This window comes from Thalassophryne amazonica, chromosome 2 (assembly GCF_902500255.1).
Source record: "Thalassophryne amazonica chromosome 2, fThaAma1.1, whole genome shotgun sequence".
Taxonomy (NCBI): Eukaryota; Metazoa; Chordata; class Actinopteri; order Batrachoidiformes; family Batrachoididae; genus Thalassophryne; species Thalassophryne amazonica.
In genome coordinates this window covers 41,509,082-41,532,381 of record NC_047104.1, presented here as the reverse complement: position 1 = coordinate 41,532,381, position 23,300 = coordinate 41,509,082, and the positions used below count along the sequence as shown (strand labels likewise).

The following is a 23,300-nucleotide window of genomic DNA, read 5'->3' as shown; positions in this document are numbered from 1 at the left end:
CACAAAGGCAGTTTTTATTCATTCTCTACACAGGATGAAAATTTGCCACAAAATCTGTACATAGAAAATAGCTGGTCACCATATTAATGTTTGTTCTTCAGAAGAGGGATAATAAATGCAATACAGGATGGGGCTACGGCTTTTACAACACTCAGGTGAGTACTTTACATTTTCGATGATGCAGAAGCAGCACTCTGGACATTAGTGAGAATTTGATGGGTGTATTCTAAAACTGGAGAAACATTCTGCACCGTGGAGCTTGTGACTGTTTAAAAGGGACCTCTTGGAAATGTTTTCGTATAATAGTGTCATTCTATGTTTTAAATAAAACTAATTTTTAGTTATTTTCAAAATTTGCATTTTTTTATTAATGATTATCATTTTAAACAAATTTGCTAAAAATGAATCGCCGTTAGAGGCACTGCGTTCAAACCAAAAGTGTGAGATAAGCATGTGGGGCAGGCCATAAGCTCTTCACCTCTTTCACTTCTTACACGGAAGCAAAACAGACTAACTGGACATCTTTTTTTTGTGTGTTTTTTTTGTCATGGTGGATAATGAGATTTCATTTCATCGCGGAAGAGTCAACTGATGGCTGTGATGAACACTGACGTGACGTTAATGAATGAGGCGCTGTGACTCACCAAACTGGTGATGTCTGGTTCAGGCTGAAAACACAGAGGGACTGTCTTTTAAAATGCTATGTTTCTTCAGCCTCTGACAAGGATCAATTTTTAGAAGTCGTCGTCCAAAGTTTTCATCAGGGTGTGATGATGAATCAGACTGAAACGAACAGGTAAGATATGACTTTGTATTTGAATTTATATCCTGTTTCTGGGCCACATGTTGACTGTGGCTTGCCCCGCATTTACACATTTACTGAAGTCAAATAACCTTGGGACTACAGTGTCTTTCAACGATTTTTTTTTTGGTTTCAAACCCATTCTCAATGGGACAAGTGAGGAATTGTGGGTCCCCATCACATGAATCACGTGAATCAGACTCTATTTAGATAAGTGTATAAACAGCCGGCCAAGTCTGTCCAGACAATCGCGCTGATCGCACCTGAACTTTGTGAAACTTTTGTCAGTACATCTTGGTAAATGGTAAATGGATCCATCTGCATCAGGCACTCAAAGCGCTTTACAATTATGCCTCACATTCACCTCGATGTCAGGGTGCTGCCACACAAGGCGCTCACTACACACCGGGAGCAATAGTGAGTAGGGCCCTTAGTGATTTTCCAGTAAGGCAGGGATTTGAACCCATGATCTTCTGGACTCAAGCCCAACACCTTAACCACTAGACCATCACCTCCCCTTATCCACATTCTCCCTCTCTTGCACATAGAATTCCATATGAACACAATAAGGTGGGAGCATGGTCCCCACATGCATACATCATAAAGTTTCTGAGCAATCAGGTGCGTTATTTATAATTTTTAACTATCAAAAACAACAAAAAAAACTCATAAGAGGGTTGGAAATGCATGTTTTTAGTATATTTTAGCAGATAAAACAAGACTTATTTTGAAGCTAGCCCCTGTTTAAATAATATACTGACATGCTGCATTTTTCTGGAATGTAGGTACCTGAGGCAGGTGAACTCCAGCCACCTTAATACCATTGGGGGTCCTCTCCAGGATCTGCCACACACGATCATAAAAGCCCAGAGGGGTTCTGTTCAGAGAGCCATCGATCTGACGCCTGTTCAGCCATGACCTGGGGTGAGACGAGGGAATAATTGTTGAACAGGCTTCAAGACAAGAAACCCACCGTTAGCCTTTGTGCTGCAGGAAATTGTCTGCAATCACTGTTAGGAGATGACACAAAAATTTAACTTTAATCATGTTTGTGGGTAAATCAGGTTGCTTTGACAGAAGGTAAAATATATAGATGTGGACAACACACCACTGAAAACAAATAACTAAATGCACAAAGATAAAAATGCAAATTCACAAGTTGCACATATGATTAATAATGGTTAAAGAGGGTGGCTGTGTGTTTTTGAGGACCTGGCAGTGTACTGTGGCTGCAGGACATCCATCAGGAGCTGCTTGATGTCACTTGGCGAGAGCTGGTAGATATCCTGAGGTGGCATGTCTCTGGCCCGAATCTGCAGCTCATGCTTCATTGCCTGGACGATCCATCTGGAAATCCAAGGGTACATATTTACACAAACCATCAAATACTGTCAAAATACTTTGACATGTTTGTCGAGGCTAATTTAGATTTACTTCTCTCCTTTGCAAAGCAAAATAACTATTTTATTTTTCCATAACAACAGAAAGCCTTAAAAATCCCAAGACGTTCTGGAAGACCACCAAATCCTTGTCTCCTCGCTGTAACTCAATCAGTCTTCCACCTAGTGTACTTGTTGATGGTCTCAGAGTAAGTGACAGAAGAGAAATACTAAATTATTTTAATAAGCGTTTTATTTCCTCTGGTTTTTATACAATTCTGACAATTTTAATGAAGTATCGCTAACTCCTGAAAAAACCATGGGCAATTCTCAGGACTTTACTTTTACTCTTGACTACAGGAGAAGTCATGAGGGCTTTAAAAGAACTTAATACCAGAAAACCAGCTGGATCTGATAATTTGGAGCCGCTCTTCCTAAAGCTGGAAGCTGAAATTCTAGCTGAACCACTGTATCACATTTTTGTTTACCTTACTTTGACTTCAAATGAAATTCCCTTGAACTTGGAATTTGGTATTGTTACCCCTCTCGTAAAAGCAGGTGACCTTAATATTTTATACAATTATTCTCTAAACTCTGTTCTGGCAAAGATGCTCTGGTCAGTGAACAGGTGAAAGAATTTCTGGCCATCAGCTCTATTCTATCACCATTTCAGTCAGGCTTTTGTAAAAATCACAGCATTGTCACTGCTGCCATTAACGTTATAAACGATATTGCTGAAGCTCTTAAAAAGAAGCGATGCTGTCCCTCTTTATTAATTTTTCAAAGGTGTTTAATACTGTTGATTGCATTACAGTTATCAAACATCTCTCAGCTATTGGTCCTTCTCAACAAGCAGTTGGGTGGTTTGCAAATTATCTTACAAGCAGAACCCAAGCTATTCAGGTAGCAGGTTCTTTCTCTGAGGTATTGCAAGTGAAAAAGGCGTCCCTCAAAGATCTGTGCTGGGTCCGTTATTATTTATATCAGAGGTGGGCAACTTGTTCCAGAAAGGGCCAAGAGGGTGCAGGTTTTCTTTGCAGCCACTGACTCCACCAGGTGATTTCACTGATTAACTGATTCCATCTGCTCAAAGTGATATTAATCAGTGAAATCACCTGTTGGAGTCAGTGGCTGCAAAGAAAACCTGCACCCTCTTGGCCCTTTCTGGAACAAGTGGCCCACCCCTGATTTATATAAATAATCTTGGACAGAATATTCCAAACTCAATTTTTCACTTATACACTGATGCCACTGCCAGATATTGTGCAGCATCCACTCCTCCTGAAGCCTTTACGTATTTACAACTCACATTTGATAAGAGTATAAGAACAATTGTCAGCTGTTCTAGATGCAGACAAAACAAAATGTATGCTCTTTACCAATTTAAAAACTGCAAGATCAACACTGTCTCAAAACATTTCAACAAGGAATGGTAAACAAACAGTTAAAATCTGCTTTTAAATACCTAGGATTTTTAATTGATGACCATTTGTCTTTTAAGGAACACATTCAGTGTTGTAAAAAAATGAAACTTTTATTTGGATTTTATTACAGAAACAAGTCTTATTTATCTTTTAATGTGAAACAGAAATTGGTAGAAAGAACATTTTTACCGGTTATTGACTACAGAGATGTGTTATACATGACTGTTTCTGCACATTGTCTTTCCATGCTGGATAGTGTGTACCATGGGACTCTGAGATTTATTACCAACTGTGGTTCCCTGACTCACAACGTTATTCTATTTCAATTTATTTTATCAATTTTATTCTGCTGTTTATTATTTTTAGTGTAACCATGCTCCTGCCCTCTTGGCCAGGTCTCCCTTGTAAAAGAGATGTTGATCTCAGTGGGACTAACCTCACTAAATACAGGTTAAATAAAAAAATAATATTTTTTTTTTAAGAACTTTGTATGACCTTTACTTGAAACCGTATTTTCAGCATTTGTGCTAGTCTAACCAGCACATCCCGGACACTCAGTAACAAGCATGCGACCCACCCTTTACCATTTAACACACAGTTCCTCTGTACTGGGGTCAGATCATGAACCTGCACACCTCATTCATGCACATTTGACATTCAAGAAAGGAAAAGGAGTTAGCTTCATGTCTATTACTTGTTGAAAGTCTGTTGTTGGCTTCTGTGTGGTTTTTGTCTTCATCAAACGACTTAAACCTGCAAGTGCCTCACGTACCTGCACTTTCTTATCTCACTAATGAAAAGGGACCTTCTAATTATACAACGATACCCAGAATTTTCAGGTTTGAGGTGAAAATATACGGTAAATCCAGAAAGTATTCACAACGCTTCAACTTTTCCATATATTTTTATGTTACAGCCTTATTCCAAAATTCTTTTTTTCCTCATATTTCTACACACAACACCACATGACACTGTGAAAAACTTTTTTTTTTTTTGATTTTTTTTTTTTTTAGATTTTTGCAAATTTACTAAAAAAAATAAAACAAAAACTAAGAAATCACATGTACATAAGTATGGACGAAATTGAGGTCAGGTGCATCCTGTTTCCACTGATCATTCTTGAGATGTTTCTACAGCTTAACTGGAGTTCACATGGGGTAAATTTAGTTGATTGAACATGAGTTGGAAAATCACACACCTGTCTACATATAAGGTCCCATAGTTGACAGTGCATATCAGAGCTCAAACCAAGCATGAAGTCAAAGGAATTGTTTGTAGACCTCTAAGACTGGATTGTCTCGAGGCATAAATCTGGGGAAGGGTACAGAAACATTTCTCCTCCTTTGAAGGTCCCAATGAGCACAGTGTCCTCCATCATCAGTAAATGGAAGCAGTGTGGATCCACCAGGACAAAGCTGGCCACCCATCTAATCTGAGTGATCAGGGGAAAAGGGCCTTAGTCAGGGAGGTGACCAAGAACCCGATGGTCAGTCTGTCAGAGCTCTAGCATTCCTCTGTGGAGAGAGGAGAACCTTCCATAAGGGCAACCATCTCTGCAGCAATCCACCAAACAGCACTGTATGGTAGAGTGGCCAGGCAGAAGTCACTCCTTAGTAAAAGGCACATGACAGCCCATCTAGAGTTTGGCCAAAGGCACCTGAAGGACTCTCAGACCATGAGAAACTGAAATTCTGTGGTCTGATGAGACTAAGATTGAATGCCAGGCATCATGCTTGGAGGAAACAGGTACCACAGTGAAGCATGGTGGAGAGAACATCATGCTGTGGTAATGTTTTCAGCAGCAGGAACTGAGAGACTAGTCAGGATTGAGGGAAAGATGGAAAGCCATGGAACCTGCTCCAGAGCACTTTTGACCTCAGACTGGGCTGACGGTTCATCTTTCAGCAGGACAATGACCCTAGGCACACAGCCAAGATATCAAAGGAGTGGCTTCAGCACAACTCTGTGAATGTCCTTGAGTGACCCAGCCAGAGCCCAGACCTGAATCTGATTGAACATCTCTGGAGAGATCTGAAAATGGATGTGCACCGACGCTCCCCATCCAACCTGATGGAGCTTGAGAGGTCCTGCATAGAAGAACTGACAAAACTGCCCAAAGATAGGTGCACCAAGCATGTGGCATGATATTCAAGAAGACCTGAGCCTGTAATTGCTGCCGAAGGTGTAGCAGCAATGAACTGAGCAATGGGTGTGAATACTTATGTACATGACATTTATTAGTTTTTATTTTAATAAATTTGCAAAAGTTTATTAAAAAAAACTTTTTTCATGTCATTATGGGGTGTTGTGAGTAGAATTTTGAGTGGAGAAAGGAGTTAAGCATATGTAAGGTAAATGCAACTAATTAACTACTAAATTAACTATTTCTTTTCAGTTTTATTGTCCACAAACCGGGCAGCATGGTGGGTAAGCAATTAGCACTATTGCCTCACAGCAAGAAGGTCATGGGACTGCTTCCCATCTGTGGCCTTTCAATGTGGAGTTTGCGTGTTCTCCCCAAACGTTCAAAACACACACACACACACACACACACACACACACACACACACACACACACACACACACACACACACACACACAATGCCTGTGTGACAGGCTGGAAAGCATCACATTGCTCAGAAACTCCGAATTATGTTAAACGTCACTGCACATTGTGCACACAGTGGTCACATGTTGGCAGTCGCTGGTAATGGCGTTGAGTGAAGGTGTATGTGCAACGAGTATAGCGCACCAATGGTTGCCACTAACACATCACGCACACACCTGTATGAGAGTCGCGTCACTGTCAAACCTCTTTCTTTTAAACCATTTGTATTCTGCCACTGTATCCTACTTTGTCTCACACAGTGATAAAATCTATTCCAGACATGCAGTGTTTCAAAATGACATCCAGACAAATCCTGTTTATAATGCTTAAGGTGGAAAACAGGAAAAACGCGAAGCATCTTTTGCTAATGTTAGCTAAACCCATAGTGGCACTGACAGCCAGCACTGAGTTCAGAGTGCAACTTCATCCCCTGCACATTATTAAACTGTGGCACACATGCAGGAACATCAGCAGGACTACAGGTAGCTTTACACATTGTGCTCACTGTGTGCAGCACTGCAAAGCAGTAGAGTAGTTAACAGTGGAGTTAGGGGAGTCATGGTTGCACTCAAAACTCATTCAGGTCTTTGAAATCCCAAGTATCTCCACTTTCACATCTGCTCCCTTTGATTGCAACATTCAGCTCGTAATTGTGAGAAATGGTTTTAAAGTTACATTTTTTGACTTGTCAGATCCTGGGTCAATGCAGTGACCCAGTGAGTTTGAGTCATGTTTCGGGGTTCACAGTGTCTATTCCATCTTACCCGACCCTGATCTTGAGCATGCCGCTGAACAGCTCTGGGGTGGTGGAAATAATCCACCCGATATGGATAACCAGCTCTTGCTGAAGAACAGCCTCCCGCTCCTCACCCAGAGTGCAGCACTTGCTGTAGATGATGCCTTGGATCACGCCTGGAGACAGGGGGTTGGAGATGACCGCCTCCTCGTGGCCGAAAAGACCCAGGGTCACCTGGTGAGCAAAAACCCATGTGAGAGTTATTTAGTGCAGCAGATAAGTGAAACAATCATGCAAATGGTGATAAAAGCATCAAATTCGGCAGAAATACTCCTTAGACACTCCTCTTTTGAAAAAAACGATTGGCCACTTGACTTTTCAATCGGTGGTCAGGTAGGGGTCAATTTAAGAATTACACAGAGGTCAAAATTAAAAGATGCTCCAATCATATTGAAAAATATTCCACATTATTTGTCTGATCATAAAGATTCCAAAAAGGTATAGTTTGGACAATCTTTGACTGAATTCTATGGAGTTACGGGATAAAAACAGCAAGAATGGTGACAAAGGTGTTGTGAAAGTGTAGGAACACGGACCCACAACAGGGGGCGCAAATGAACGGACAATGGAGAAGGTAAATAACAAGGTTTTACTGTTGTGGAACGTGCACAACCAATACAACAATTGACAATTTGGGGTTAAGCCGAATTCCACTGGTGTCGTGTGGGCAGGCTCGAAGGTAGGAGACGTCCGTCCAAGTCGAACCGGAACCACCCAGATTTCCTCTGCCACCGAACCCTGGAAGTACTGGAACCGCCAAGTCCCGAATTCCCAGGTGGCCACTGCCTCCGCTCGTCGGATCCGGTACTGCTGGCAAGAGAACAAACACACAGGTGTGGATGCGGCTGCACCCAGTAACACAGAGAGGGGAGAAGCCGTCTCCACCTCACGTCACAATACTGCAGGAAGGTGAGTACTTATCTTTGAGTAGACAGCTGTCCTGCAATGCTCAACAAGAAAGGCAATATAGCAGAGAATTGTACCTCTATCTTAAGGCGATATCTCGGCACTGAGGTGGAGACGCCGTCCTGATGATATACCTCCGTGCTGAGTGGAGTCAGCTGTGTCCAGTAATGGGTGACAGCTGTCACCCTGACTGCTCTCGTAAGGCGGCAGCGCCCTCTGGTGCCTGGAGCCCGCACTCCAGGCAGGGCGCCCTCTGGTGGTGGTGGGCCAGCAGTACCTCCTCTTCAGCGGCCCACACAACAAAAGGTCAGTGTCATTTCGTACAGGGCTCAAAAGTTAAAGTTGATCCAATTTTGGTAAAAAGTGATGCAAATTATTGGTTGAGCTAATAGGATTAATAAATGGAATAGTGTTGACAGTGTTGAATGCTTGATCTCCAAAGTAAAGGTCAAACAAGGTCAACTTCTATTGGATTCTATGACATGTGACATATGTTACCCCGTAATGTGATAAGTAAGGATGATACATGGTCCAAACTATTCCTTTTTAAAACTGTGTTAACCAGTAATTTGCATCACTTTTTTACCAAAATTGGAGCAACTTTAACTTTTGACCCCTGTACAAAATGAAACTGACCTTTGTCACCATTCTTGCTGTTTTTATCCCATAACTCCATAGAATTCAGTCACAGATACTCCAAACTATACCTTTTTGGAATCTTTATATGTTTAATATGATTATATGATTGGAGGATCTTTTAATTTTGACCTCTGTGTAATTCTTCGAATGACCCCTACCTGACCACCGATTGAAAATTCAAGTGGCCAATCAGTTTTTTCAAAAGAGGAGTGTCTGAGGAGTATTTCTGCCAAATGTGATGCTTTTATCACCATTTGCAGGATTCCCCTCTAAATATTCTCTTATCCGCTGCACTAATTATGATCGGTCACGTTTGTCTGTGAGGACCACACACCAACAACTCCACGGTGAATGTCTTAATGCAGTGGTGTCCAAACTATTCCAGAAAGGGCCAAGAGGTGATTTCACTGATTAACATCACTTTGAGCAGGTGGGATGAGTTCATTAGTGAAATCACCTGCTGGAGTCAGTGGCTGCAAAGAAAACCTGCACCCTCTCGGCCCTTTCTGGAATAGTTTGGACACCACTGTCTTAATGTCTTTGTTCTTTTTAAAATAGGCCTCTTCTCTGAGTGTCACATAAAAGTGAGTTGGGGGAGATTACAGAACCGGAATTACTTTTTTGTATTTCGTATCTAATGACATCCATCTTGTGAAAATTATGCCTCAGCAATCTTCCCGAGGAGATGACACACTCTTATCCAAGTTGTCTCCTGATGAAACCCAGCACTTTCAGATGGTGGCTATATAGTACGGTTCATCTTCACATCTAAAACCATTCTGGGAACGTGCACTCTGTGCGTGAAAATGTGGCTATAAAACAACCAACCGTAAGACAACACATCATCAAATTACAATACTGATAATAATTACAATCAACACTAAGTCAAGCTTGACTTAAATGAGGTAGCGCTTCTTATTTTCCCCCCTCTGTGATGTTATTGTAAGCAGCAGAACGAGGCCGTCTCAAATTTTAAAAATCAGCTTTTCCAATCTCGCCGAGACGAGCATTCCCTTCGAGAAGCAATCTATATGCAGATTCACACCTTGAGCTACTTGAGCATAATAAAACGCCTAAAACTGTTCAAAAGGGTAAAAATGAGGTGACGATGACTGACACTCTCAAGAGGAGGCAAATCTCTGAATAACACTCGACAAGAAATGATGCACTGAAGCTCATGCAGTGTGAATGAGTAGCGTCAGACAAATTCGCCGGTCACACTGTATTGTGTGGCACGTCACGTTCATTAGGATTCTGTGGCAGTCACACGGGCAACCTGTCTGCAGTTCAAACTCAAATGTGCACAGCAGACTGATGGAGAACAAGAGCATGCAACTACTTCATGTAATTCCCATTGGATGACAGCATGAGGAGCTAAACAGTACCAATGTTATCTTTTGCAGAATCAGTGAACATTAAAAATCTTTATATCGACGTGGCATTTTGTCATGATAATAAGAATCTTAAGGAGATTAATAATAATTATTTATAGCCCTGTTGTCTGTGTGTGGTCTTACCTGCTTGCCTTGCACTAAAACACTAGTAATACTGGGGGCAAGGCTGTCCACTAGTTTACTTAAGAGACTTGCGGCAAGACGGACAACAGACCTAGTGGATGACAAGACACAAAAACATCCTTAATCGTGTCATCCAGCACCGACTTTAACTGACCACATGTGCTGTTAATGTTTTTGTTCATTTCCACACCAGGAATACAATTTGTCAAATTCAATTTCCTGAGCAACTGTAACTAAAACTGCAGGACAGAAAGAGTCAATTAAATGGTTATTAAAATGGAAGCGCAAGTGTTTAAAAAGGCGTATTTTTTTCTTTTTTTTAATATCATCAGTGATGTTTCATCTTAAATGTGCACTGTGATGATGTGTGCACTGTTTGTCACTACCCTGTGGACTGGTTCATCATCTTCAGCAGTTTTCTGTGAAAGAGCAGGAATGATTTGGTTTTTACTTCGATGAGTTGAAGATTTGGCTGGTTCTGTGTGTCTGGAGATCCACAAATTCACCTGATCTTTGTGGAAATGACATATACGTACACAGAATGTGTGGATATTAAAATATCTGCAACAACCAACCTGTATGCAGATTCAAAGATTCATCAGAGATGTGTTCTAGCTCAAAGTTGAGATTAGCCTAAGAGTTTGCCGCAGTTTGTCACATCCATGACACTATGGAACCTGCGTTGGGTCCTGGATGGCAACCAGCCAGACATACAACTGCTCCATCCCCACATCTTGAAAATAACCATCTATCTGATGCAGCCAGGTAAATTGAGGGCATGCCTCTGGCCTTCTCCATCCACTGGGGTCCTCAATATTCAGGCATCCGTCTGCTGGATCATGCACAGAAAAAGATGGCCAAAATCTTGATGCTGACATAATGCAAGCGATACTCCTCATCTTAGTCTCTTAGTAACCACAAGTATGACGCAAAGTCATTCTAGTGGCACCCAAGGATCCTCCAAAGATGTACAGTACCAAAGACACTCAGTCATCACCTTAGGTCACGGGTTAGCATCTCTCACAAGACAGTAACACAGCATCATGACCCAAAAGACTTGGAATTTAGTTTTCCTGCAGAGACATCGCGATTGCCAAACACCTCTGCTGAGCAACCTCCATAAGCTTCATAAGCTCTTTCCAGTTGTCACTCAACCACAAAAGGTTAGGACCCAGATACGTGAATGTCAGTGTCGAGATAAGCAAATGTCTCTAGAAGTTCAAGACTTTCACCCCATACAGATACATTTCTGATGGCTGAGTCCAGGGAGTCATTAAGAGCCTAGATTTTAGTCTTGGTCCAGGACAATCGCAAACCCAGACACTCTAATTATTCACTTTATTTCTCAAGCGCTACAACCTGGGTATCCATTGATTCTGCAAAGATGATTGCATCACGCAAGGTCAAGGTCAGTAAACCTCCTGGGTCCCACTCTCTTCAATACTTTCACCGATTGGGTGTTGGGTAAGGTTGTGCAGACCATCAGATGAGGCACCTTTGTTGACGTCTGAGCACAATTCAGAGTGAAGGTGCCACAGGGCCAAGGGGATGGCCACTGAGGCACCTACAAGGATGGACTGAGGTTGTTTGTCAGTTGTTGCCATCCACGACCAAAGGCGATTCTGTGGTGTGGACACAGTGACACAGTCGCAGGTCTGACCTGACAACATACAACATTCCAAGGAATAATACACTATTATAGTACAACCAAACATAATACTAATACAATACAAAATATTGTAAAAGGAAGAGGAACTTATTAGAGAAGACCATCTACATCATTCTCCTCATCTTTTGTCCAGTCATTAACTGAAATATACCTGCATCACTTCTGCATCCTTCTGCCTTGTTTCAGAAAGTGTTATGTGTCTAAATGAATGACCCAAAATGCATTGGCCAATATTTATATCCATACCAGCCACCACATTGGTGCCTACATGAAGTAAAAGATATTCATTGTGGCCTGTTTTACCAGTTTAGCAAACAGGTTTTGTGTAAAAACTACATGTATAAGACAAAATATAATCTGCAGAAAATTATTTTTATATGCTTTCAAATATGTAACTCTTTAAATATTTGTTTCTTAGTTGTACAAAACACAGACAAACACTAATGTAGTATAGAGGCATGGATGTCTCCTTGGTTTACTGTCAGTTAAGATGTTATTTTTTTAATTAATTCACAGGTGGAATATTTTTCTAAGTCAAGGTTTCTTCTCTTTTTGTTTGTTTTTGAAGTGACTTTATGGTGCAGCTTTCCAGAATACGATTTAATGTTCACTAATTTCTGAATAATTGGTCCTTGCAGCCTGAAAACTGCCTCCTCTTGCTTGCCCATAAAGGGTAAAAAAAAAAAAAGGCAGACATAAACTGAGGTTATTGTCACATGGGAACCCACAGCAAGAACACTCCAGATGGCACAGAGTTAAGGACATCATGGAAGAAGCAGGGAATAAATGAAATCATTTGAATTATCGTGTCAGAAACAGACTCAACTGAAAAACAAGGTCATCATACTGCAGCGCTGAGGACACATGATTGTTTTTTGTGTGTGTGTCTGTGTGTGTGCGTGCAGTTATTCACCACAGAAATACGTGGCACCTGATGAATAAAAAGGCAACAGAGCCTTAATGTTTAAAAGCCATGATGCGGTCTCAATCCACTGATGCTTTGTTGAAGAACCTATTTCAAGCTTCGCTTCCTGGCCCATGTTACGAAAATGAGAAAGTAAATTGAGCTGAGGACTGATGCTATTTCCCAGCAAGTTAGAAATCAGACCGCGGCCCTTTTTCCAACCCTCTATGGCATAATCAAATTTCTCCATGCAAAAATCCTGTCAAGTAATAAAACGGCACAGAATAAAAGTATAAGTCAACCTGATATCACTGCAGAGAAAACACTGGCCATTGTGCAATACCAGTCTGTGCACATGTCGTATTTGGAGGAAATTCTACTTTGTTTGATGTGTACAGTCAGCCTTAGTATAGTGGACAAAGCTGCAGCAGGAAGCAGTAGTGGAAACAAAGATCCAGGCTCCAGGATGATTAAATAGTGGAGGTGCAAGCACCAACAAGCTTTTTTTTGGAATGCTAGCTGAGCCTAGAATCCCTTTACGCAGAGAGTAATGACATGATGATGCAAAAATAAATAAATAAATAACTAGAGACATTTGTCGCGAAATGCCCCGCACACAGTACTATTTTCCATGTAAAGTGCAGGGTAGGTATTTGGTTGAACCCTCATGTGTTTGATGTAAACTGGGATACACAGTGGAAAAATTGGAGACTGACATTATATTTATTTAGAGGATTGGTCAACAGTGACCATAAAAAGTCGGTAGCCTTCGAACAAATGCAACTATTGGTAATTTATTAAAAGTAGGTCAAGGTCACCGGCCTTCAAATCCATGCGAAGTACTCCTTCAAGGCATGTATCCACCAAATCTGAAGTTTTTGCAAGTAACAGGTGCCGAGGTACATTGTGGCGAACAAATTTCAGGTGAAGGATTTAACAGTTGTGACCACTGTGACCTTGGAAAGTAGGTCAAGGTCACCAACCTTCGAACCCATGCGAAGTACTCCTCCAAGGCATGTACCCATCAAATATGAAGTTTCTGTGAGAAATAGATGCTGAGATACGTTGCTGCAAAGGATTTGGCAGTTGTGACCATTGGTGACCTTGAAAAGTAGGTCAAGGTCCCCGGCCTTCGAACCCAAGTGAAGTATTCCTCCAAGGCAAATACCCACTAAATATGAAGTTTCTGTGAGCAAAAGGGACCAAGCTACGTTGCGGAAAAGGATATGACAGCTGTGACCACTGGTGACCTTGAAAAGTAGGCCAAGGTCACCGGCCTTTTAACCCATGCAAAGTACTCATCCAAGGCAAATACCCACCAAATATGACGTTTCTGTAAGTAAAAGGTGCCGAGCTACGTTGCGGCAAAGGATATGAGAGTTGTGACCACTGGTGACCTTGAAAAGTAGGCCAAGGTCACCGGCCTTTTAACCCATGCGAAGTACTCCTCCAAGGCATGTACCCACCAAATTTGAAGTTTTTGCGAGCAAAAGGAGCTACGTTGTGGTGAACGAATTGTGGCCGGACAGACGGACAGATGAACAGACAGAAGGACGGACAGACGGATGGACAACCTGGATGCTATATGCCCCGCCTCGCGGCGCAAGCGTCGTGCAGGGCATAGAAATTAAATTTGAAATTTAAAGAGGACACAATTATCATGCTGATCTTTTTTTCCCCTCCATGTTAGTGTTGGTCTGTTTTTTTGGCTTTCTTGGTCCAGAGACTCTCAGCCTTGGTTTATTTATTTTATTATTATTATTATTATTATTATTATTATTATTTTGTTTGAAATCATCTTATCATACTTTGCTTACCATTACATTTTTATTTTTTTCCTGTCAGGGGCCGGTAAAATGTGTAGAGTATTTGCCACATTGAACTGTGTGTACAGGAATTAATTTCACTGCAAACATGGACGTATCATTTGTTCCTGTCGTATTGCTTTCAGCAATACAAATATATTAACTGTGTGTGTTCTGTTTGTAAGTGTAAGTGTATATATGGGTGTGTAGCTCATTTTATTTTTTTCAGACAAACTAATTTTCCTTTATAGGCAATCTGGAATATAATGCCGCTTGTACTCATAGACCTACATCTCAAAATACTTCAAACAACCACACACGCATGCACGCACACACACACAGACAAACTAAGATTTGCTGTTCTCTCTGACCCACCCCGTGTTTGTTGAATGTTGCATTATATACATACAGCTCAGTGCACTGTGCACAATGTGCCAGTTCAGTAGGTCTGCACAAATGGACCCAAAATCGCAGTGTAGTTGTCGTCGTTGTCAGCTGTCGTTACTTTCTGTATGAAGGGACTCTAACTCAGCCTAGCTGGCCTGGCCAAACCCTAATGACTGTGAGAGCTTCATTCGTCTGATTACAAAAAACCAGATTGTGTAGTCACACTTACACTCAGGTCCATAAATAATTGGACTTACATGATGTAGACAGTAACGATTTTTGTATTTTTTTTCCTCTGTGCATAAAACAATAAAATTGAAATCAAACAATCAAGCTGTGCTTGTCATCTCAAATTCCAGATTTAATTAAAATATCAGAATCATTTAGGCATGACGGCCATTTGTACACATAGTGCCTCCATTTTCAAAGGCCATAAGCACTAGTAAATGGACAAGCTAAAACACAGTACAATGATTATTTTTCATGTAAATCATCAGTTTTCTTTCAACAAGCCAGAAGCTGGATACATAAATATTTCCACATCAGTGAACATGTATTTGACTTCATTTACATCAATCATTAAGAAATCTAAACACTATGGTACTGGATAATATATCTGTCTGGAGGCACTTCTCCAAAACTGAGTGACTGTGCAAGAAAGACACTAGTGAGGGAAGCCACCCCAGACACCCAGATCATCCTCAAGATGTTACAGATTTCTGTGGTTGTTGCATCACCTGTTACACAAATACTTCTCAATAAATTAGAATATCATTGAAAAGTTAATTTATTTCAGTGATTCAATTCAAAAAGTATAACTCATATATTATATATAATCATTACACAGAGAGTGATATATTTCAAATGTTTATTTCTTTTAATTTTGATGATTATTCAGAAAGTGTGTGCCAATTACATGGGCATCACACTACTCAGCCTCCCTGGTAAAGTCTACTCCAGGGTGCTGGAAAGGAGGGTTTGGCCGATAGTCGAACCTCTGACTGAAGCGGAACAATGTGGGTTCCATCCTGGTCGTGGAACAACCGACCAGCTCTTACCTCTCACAAGGATCCTGGAGGGTGCCTGCGACTATGCCCATCCAGCCTGCATGTGTTTTGTGGAATTGGAGAAGGTGTATGATCGGGTACCCCGGGAGATACTGTGGGAGGTGCTTCTCAGGGCCATCCATTCTCTGTACTCACAAAGTGAGAGCTGTGTTCAGGTGCTTGACAGTAAGTTGGACTTGTTTCCGGTGGAGGTTGGCCTCTGCCAGGGCTGCACCTCATCACCAATCCTGTTTGTGACATTCATGGACAGGATACCCAGGCGTAGTTGGGGGGAGGAGGGTTTCCAGTTTGGTTGGCTCAGGGTCTTATCGCTGCTTTTTGCAGATGATGTAGTCTTGTTGGCTTCATCAGCCGGTGACCTCCAACGTTCTGGATTGGTTCACAGCCAAGTGTGAAGCAGCTGGTATGAGGATTGGCACCTCTAAATCTGAGGCCATGGTTCTCGTGGTTCAAAATTTCATCAAAATCTGTGCAGTAGTTTTGACATAATCCTGCTAACAGTAATCCTTCAAAGCCTATATAAAGTGTAATTTGATCCAGAATCTGGACCCAAATCAACTCCGAAATTTAATGGGTTCTTCCGTGGCCTAATATCTATCTGTGGTAAAAATGTCGTCAAAATCCATGCAGTATTTTTGACATAATCCTGCTAACAGTCAGACAGACAAATAAACGCAGGTCATTTTATTATGGCTTTGGCGGACGGAAAAATTAATATCTTATGAAAAAATTCTATATTGTAGACTCATGGTGTCACACTCTAAGTACACAAGCAAAAGGGATAACCACAGCCTTGAGATAACTGTGAAGCAAAGCCCATTCAAGAATTTGGGGGGAGCTTCACAAGGAGTGGACTGAGTTTGGAGTCGGTGCTTCAAGATTCACCACAAACAGACGTATCCAGGTCACAAGCTACAACTGTCGCATTCCTTGTGTCAAGCCACCCCTGAAGCAGAGACAACGTCAGAAGTATCTTACCTGGGCTAAGGAGAGAAAGGACTGGACTGTTGCTCAGTGGTCCAAACTCCTCTTTCCAGATGAAAGTAAATTTTGCAATTCATTTGGAAATCAAGGTCCCAGAGTCTGGAGGAAGGGTGGAGAGGCATAGAATCCATGTTGCTTGAGGTCCAGTGTGATGTTTCCATAGTCAATGATGATTTGGGGTGCCACGTCATCTGCTGGCTTTGGTTCACTGTGTTTTATCAAATCCAAAGTCAGTGCAGCCTTCTACCAGGAAATTTTAGAGCACTTCATGCTTCCTTCTGTTGACAAGCTTTATGGAGATGATGATTTCATTTTCCAGCAGGACTTGGCATCTGGCCACACTGCCAAAAGTACCAATACCTGGTTTAATGACCATGGCATCACCGTGTTTGACTGGCCAGCAAACCCCATATATTCTCTATGGGGTTGTCAAGAGGAAGATGAGAGACTTGAAATCTAACAATGCAGATGAGCTGAAGGCTGGTAGCAAAGCAAGTTAGGCTTCCATAATACCTCAGCAGTGCCACAAGCTGACAGCCTCCATGCCACATTACAATTCACGCAAAAGGAACCTCAACCAAGTACTGAGTGCATAGACTCCACTGTACATGGAGATACTTTTCATAGGTCAACATTTTTGCATTAAAAATCAATTTTTTTATTCGTTGGTCTTATGTAATGTTCAAATTTTCTGAGATAGTAGTGAATTTTGGGTTTTAATTAGTTGCAAGCCATAATCATCAAAATTAAAAGAAATAAATGCTTGAAATATATCCGTCTCTCTGTAATTAATTTATATATGTTTCACATTTTGAACTGAAATAAATTAATTTTTCAGTGATATTCTAATTTATTGACATGTACCTGCACTGCTTCATGGCAGAGTGGTACAGAGAAGGATTTCCTTCATGCAAGCTAGAGCCTACTGTAGATTTGATATGTTTTGTTGTCTGAAAATCCTTCACTATGCCACTGCATCATGAAGCTGTGACTGACAGCTAAAAGTTGCACTATGCAAAATTTAAACGTCAATTTTTGAAGAACTTTGCATCGCCTGAGTAAAGAAATCTGGCTGGAAGAGTGATATTTTAATGAAAAAATAATCCTTATATTTAGCTCCTCCAATTACTCATGGACTGAAAATAGAGTTAAATTCCCCCAAGGCTATTGTGATACTTTTGTTAAACCCCTTGAAATAAAGCTGAAAGTCGACACTAAAAGTAGATATTGTTTCATTTGAACTCTCTTTTGGTTTTATACAGACACAAAATGACAAAATTGTCAATGTCCAATATTTATTCACTTATTCACAGCAATCAAGCCTCTCAGTGCTTGATGTTGTTCGCAAATTTTATCATATGAATTTCATTTGAAAAAATAAATTTGTGATAATAAAGCACCTGCAGCAGAGACCTGAATGAACTCTAAATGTATTTTTCTGAGCCTTAAATTTGGGTGTTGTCATTATTAAGGCATTTGTGCACTTCGTGATGACCCACAACATGGTGTGTGTTTCTGTCAATTGTTAAATTAGTAAAAGGACGATTTACTGTGGGCTACATCTGCACTAAGCAAACTGACCAGAACTTTATTCTAGCCTTTGACACATAGCTGAGATGAAATGGTATATTTGAAAACAATACACTGCCTTGCTTACAGACATTTTTGACCAGAAATGTACAGTTATTTCATTGCTACTTATTGTAAATTTTTGTAACTCCTGGGATAATGTGCTATTGACTTACCTCGATTAACTTCCAATCTAATTTTCCAAAACAGTATTTCTTGTAAACGAATCAATCATCAAAAGTGACCCAATCCTTCTGAGACTTAATTACTAAAAAGGTTTTAGAATGACGAGGGTGGCAAAAAGCAAACTATGCTTTAAACAGTTACTACAAATAGTTCTAAGTATAACCCAGGCTTGGTTTCAGGTTCCTGGTTTCAGATTAGTTTATCTGTATCAGTAAAGACTTTAGTTGGTGACAGTACAGAACTGCTGTTTTCTATGTGTTGGGAAATTTAGAAGCGTTAAATGGCTTGCTAGAACTATATTTTTTCCAAGAGGACCAATAGCATTTTCATTCTTAAACAGTTACAAGCTGTATGCTAACAAAAAACAACAACAAAAAAACCTAGCCTATATAGCTCACATAACAGAGCACATAAAAATGGAAGTTCTATTTCATTCATCTGGACCACCAGAGGGTGGTGCTTAGCACCTGGATTATCCCACCTGCGTATGCGCATGGATCGAGATGTTATACCAACAAAGTCACATTAGTGGGAGTGACCTGGGTGATGTCAGCCAACAATATATAAGACTGTGTTGACCTGGCCACTACGGCATGAGTGCTTATCCCACTTCCTGCTGTATCGCCATTTTGGGGGCTTGGCTCATTGCCGTTGAAGTCTGTGTTGGTCCACGGACTGCTGCTGTATTTTTTTCAATTAAACTGCTGTTGCAAGTGTTTCCCCACTCTGTTTATACAGCAGCTGTAGCCGCACTGACTTTGGCCGCTGTTGTGCGAGTGTTTCCCACTCCCTGCTACGTCACCATTTTGGGCTCTTACATTGTGACCACTAGCTGTGAGTCTCAGGCACTGCAAGTGTTTTTTTACTCGCTGCCATGAGCATCCAATAGCGCAGAGTTAAGTCGCTGGTGGATGGAGTGTGCTTCCCGCTCCCGATTTTACTGTGTTTACTCACCAGAGGATTTGGCGACGTAGTGTATCGAGTGTGCTTCACTTACTACTATACACAAACAATAATGTCAATCATGTTGGTGTACGTGTGCAGTAGCTGTTTGGAACCTCTAACCCAGAGGACAGCCATAATTTATGCCAATCATGTCTTGGGACTAGACACTTGAAACAATCATTCACAGAAGATGCTTGGTTCCATTACGTTTCCATACCATTGGGTGAGAGGTCGGCCTGACTTGCCAGGTTTTAAGCCGAGAAGCCCTCTGCAATACTGGCCTCGATATCACATAAGCACCCACATGCTGAGGCCCTGACTACTACAGCAAGGAAAAGTAGCCATGACCTGATCTTGTCTGATAAGGTCGACATGCTAGCCTCTGAAGCCCAGAAGCTCCTCCAGTGGGCCTTGCCTTACTCGCAGAGTCTCAGAGCTGTGCTGGGCATGCAGAGCTGTGCTGCAGATTTGCTCTCATGACAGAAACCTCCACTGGGTGAGTGGCGACTGAACCCGGCTGTGGTTTAGATAATCTGGGAATGGTACAACAAGGCAGAAGTTGTTCTGTTTGTCTTGAACACTTCAACACACCTGTGGTTCTCTCAGAAGCGAACAGCCACTTGGGCCAAGACGCTCCGCCTCACTCATGGTCACCTACTAAGGTGACTTTGTTGTATAAGATCTTGACCTCTGCGCATGCGCGCATGGGATAATCCAGGTGCATAGCATCACCCTCTTAGAGGTCATCCGGAATTCATAGAACCATAGTTACATACATAACCTTCTTTTTTTTAAGGAATGACAAAGCTGGACTGGCTGAACCTCACACAGCGATCAAGCTCACCAGCAAACTGGGCATAAACATGCAGAGCCTTAGCTGCATGCTTTCTCCAACATTACCTGTTTCCCATGCACCAGCAATGTGGTGATGTGGAGGGCTATAGAGTTGCCAAACTTCTTGATAATGGCAGCAGCGAGTCGCACTGCCAGCCTACAGTTTGGCCAGATTAAATCCCAGTTATATTGTTGTAAAGATGTCACCATGACAAATTATTGTGCTTGGACAACAAATAGGGCACAGATGGAGAAACGGAACACATAAAAAACGAAAACATGATGTAGCAGCTGTAAAACATTAAGTAGCAAATCCTCATATATCAAATGGCTGTCCAACAAAACTCCCAATCCCTGCCTCATCCACACTGTGTTACTGTTGAAAAACACAGGTTTAACTGAAATTGAACAGTAAAATTTTCTGAGATAAAAGTTTTCCAGAAATAACTGGTTTTTGGGTTTGGAACAGTACCAGTTTTTAGACAAGCTATTATTATGTCCATGTGCTGTATTTGACTACTGACTGGCCACAGTAAAGAAAACTATAACCATGGTTGATGCAAACATAATTAAGGCAACACACATGATAAATATATGATAACATTAATATTATATACATCTATGTTCACATTTAGCATGCAGGGTTGTTGATGCGAGGTTGCAAAATGAAGTGATGTTCTGTGAAGGAAAAAAAAACATTACTCCTCACCTCCAAAAGACACATAACACTCATGGAAAACTATACCTAACCTAATCTTACTGCTTCATTGCTTCACCTCAGGGAGCTTTTGTGGCTGCTGTCCAATGGTGCACCCTGAGATGCTCACTAATCCATTACCACTTTACCACTAAATCTTTCACTCGTGTTTGCAGTCTCAGTACAACAGTACTGTGTGCCCAGTGCACTCTGGTTTAAAGGCAGACAGGTGTCTCTCTGATTGGTTGATAATACAACCCCAATTCCAATGAAGTTGGGACGTTGTGTAAATTGTAAATAAAAACAGAATACAATGATTTGCAAATCCTCTTTAATCTATATTCATTTGAATACACCACAAAGACAAGATATTTAATGTTCAAACTGATAAACTTTATTGTTTTTGTGCAAATATTTGCTCATTTTGAAATGGATGCCTGCAACACATTTCAAAAAAGCTGGGACAGTGGTATGTTTACCACTGTGTTACATCACCTTTCCTTCTAACAACACTCAATAAGTGTTTGGGAACTGAGGACACTAATTGTGAGGGTCATGATTGGGTATAGAAGGAGCATCCCCAAAAGTCTCAGCCATTCACAAACAAAGATGGAGCGAGGATCATCACTTTGATGTACAACTTCAGTTATTCAACAGCCCGGGGTCTCGGTTGTCGTATTTTGCACTTCATAATGGGTTGCGTTGTGTTGCTCCAAAACCTGGATGTACCTTTCAGCACTGATGGTGCCATCACAGATGTGTAAGTTGCCCATGCCATGGGCACTAACACACCCCCCATACCATCACAGATGCTGGCTTTTGAAGTTTGCGCTGGTAACAATCTGGATGGTCTTTTTTCTCTTTCGTCTGGAGGACACAATGTCCATGATTTCCAAAAACAATCTGAAATGTGGACTCATCAGACCACAGCACACTTTTCCACATTGTGTCTGTCCATTTCAAATGAGCTGGGGCCCTGAGAAGGCGGCGACATTTCTGGATGTTGTTGATGTATGGCTTTCGCTTTGCATGGTAGAGTTTTAACTTGTAATTGTAGATGTAGCAACGAACTGTGTTAACTGACAATGGTTTTCTGAAGTGATCCTGAGCCCACGCTGTAAGATCCTTTACACAATGATGTCAGTTTTTAATGGAGTGCTGCCTGAGGGATCGAAGGTCACGGGCATTCAATGTTGGTTTTCGGCCTTGCTGCTTACGTGTAGAAAGTTCTCCAGATTCTCTGAATCTACTGATTATATTATGGACTGTAGATGATGGAAACCGTAAATTCCTTGCAATTGAACATTGAGAAACATAGTTCTTAAACTGTTGGACTGTTTTTTCATGCAGTTGTTCACAACGTGGTGATTCTCGCCCCATCTTTGGTTGTGAACGGCTGAGACTTTTTGGGATGCTCCTTTTATACCCAATCTTGACACTCACCTGTTTCCAATTAACCTGTTCAACCTGTGGAATGTTCCAAACAGATGTCCATTGAGCATTCATTAACTTTCCCACTCTTTTGTTGCCCCTGTCCCAGCTTTTTTGAAATGTGTTGCAAGCATCCATTTCAAAATGAGCAAATATTTGCACAAAGACAAAAAAGTCTTTCAGTTTGAAAATTAAATATTTTGTCTTTCTGGTGTATTTAATTGAAAATAGGTTGAAGAGGATTTGCAAATCATTGTATTCTGTTTTTATTTACATTTCACACAATGTCCCAACTTCATTGGAATTGGGGTTGTATGTTCAGACTTCTCAAACTGTCAGCTCATTTAAATCAGACCCGAAAACATTTGTTTGCTGAAGCTTACTCATAATTTAATACATTGCTTTATCCGATTCTTAACTATTTAATCCTGTCTTTAATGAACTTTTATAGGTTTGATATCTTCAATGTCTGTTTTAAATCATTTTTATCATCTTAATATCTTGATTTTAATATTTTCATTTTACTGTATTTTTATGTGTCTGCAAAGCACTTTGCGCTGCCTTCTGTATGCAATGTGCTAGATAAACAAATTCCCCTCACCTTGCACCCATTGCTAATAAAGGCTGTAAATAATCAAACCCCTCTGTGACCATCTTTGTACACAGTTTATGTGCTCCCTATAACATCAGAGAGAGTTTGGACACATCCCAAAAACATCTGCACTGCTTGTTCTGTGTCCTCTGTCAAGAT

At 41.0% G+C, this 23,300-nt stretch overlaps 1 protein-coding gene across 4 annotated transcripts in view; it reads right to left on the bottom strand.

Moving 5' to 3' along the window:
* Positions 1-23,300, bottom strand: part of phkb (phosphorylase kinase, beta) — a 318,068-nt gene that overhangs the window by 9,255 nt on the left and 285,513 nt on the right. For 3 of the 4 annotated variants that reach the window (XM_034185351.1, XM_034185336.1, XM_034185344.1), the window contains 4 exons: positions 10,072-10,162; positions 6,978-7,183; positions 2,015-2,149; positions 1,592-1,721 (listed from right to left, as the gene is read on the bottom strand). In XM_034185351.1, coding sequence (XP_034041242.1) covers positions 1,592-1,721; positions 2,015-2,149; positions 6,978-7,183; positions 10,072-10,162 — 562 coding nt within the window. Of the gene's footprint in view, positions 1-1,591; positions 1,722-2,014; positions 2,150-6,977; positions 7,184-10,071; positions 10,163-20,487; positions 20,579-23,300 lie in introns of all 4 variants that reach the window. The other variant, XM_034185355.1, reaches the window with a different exon arrangement.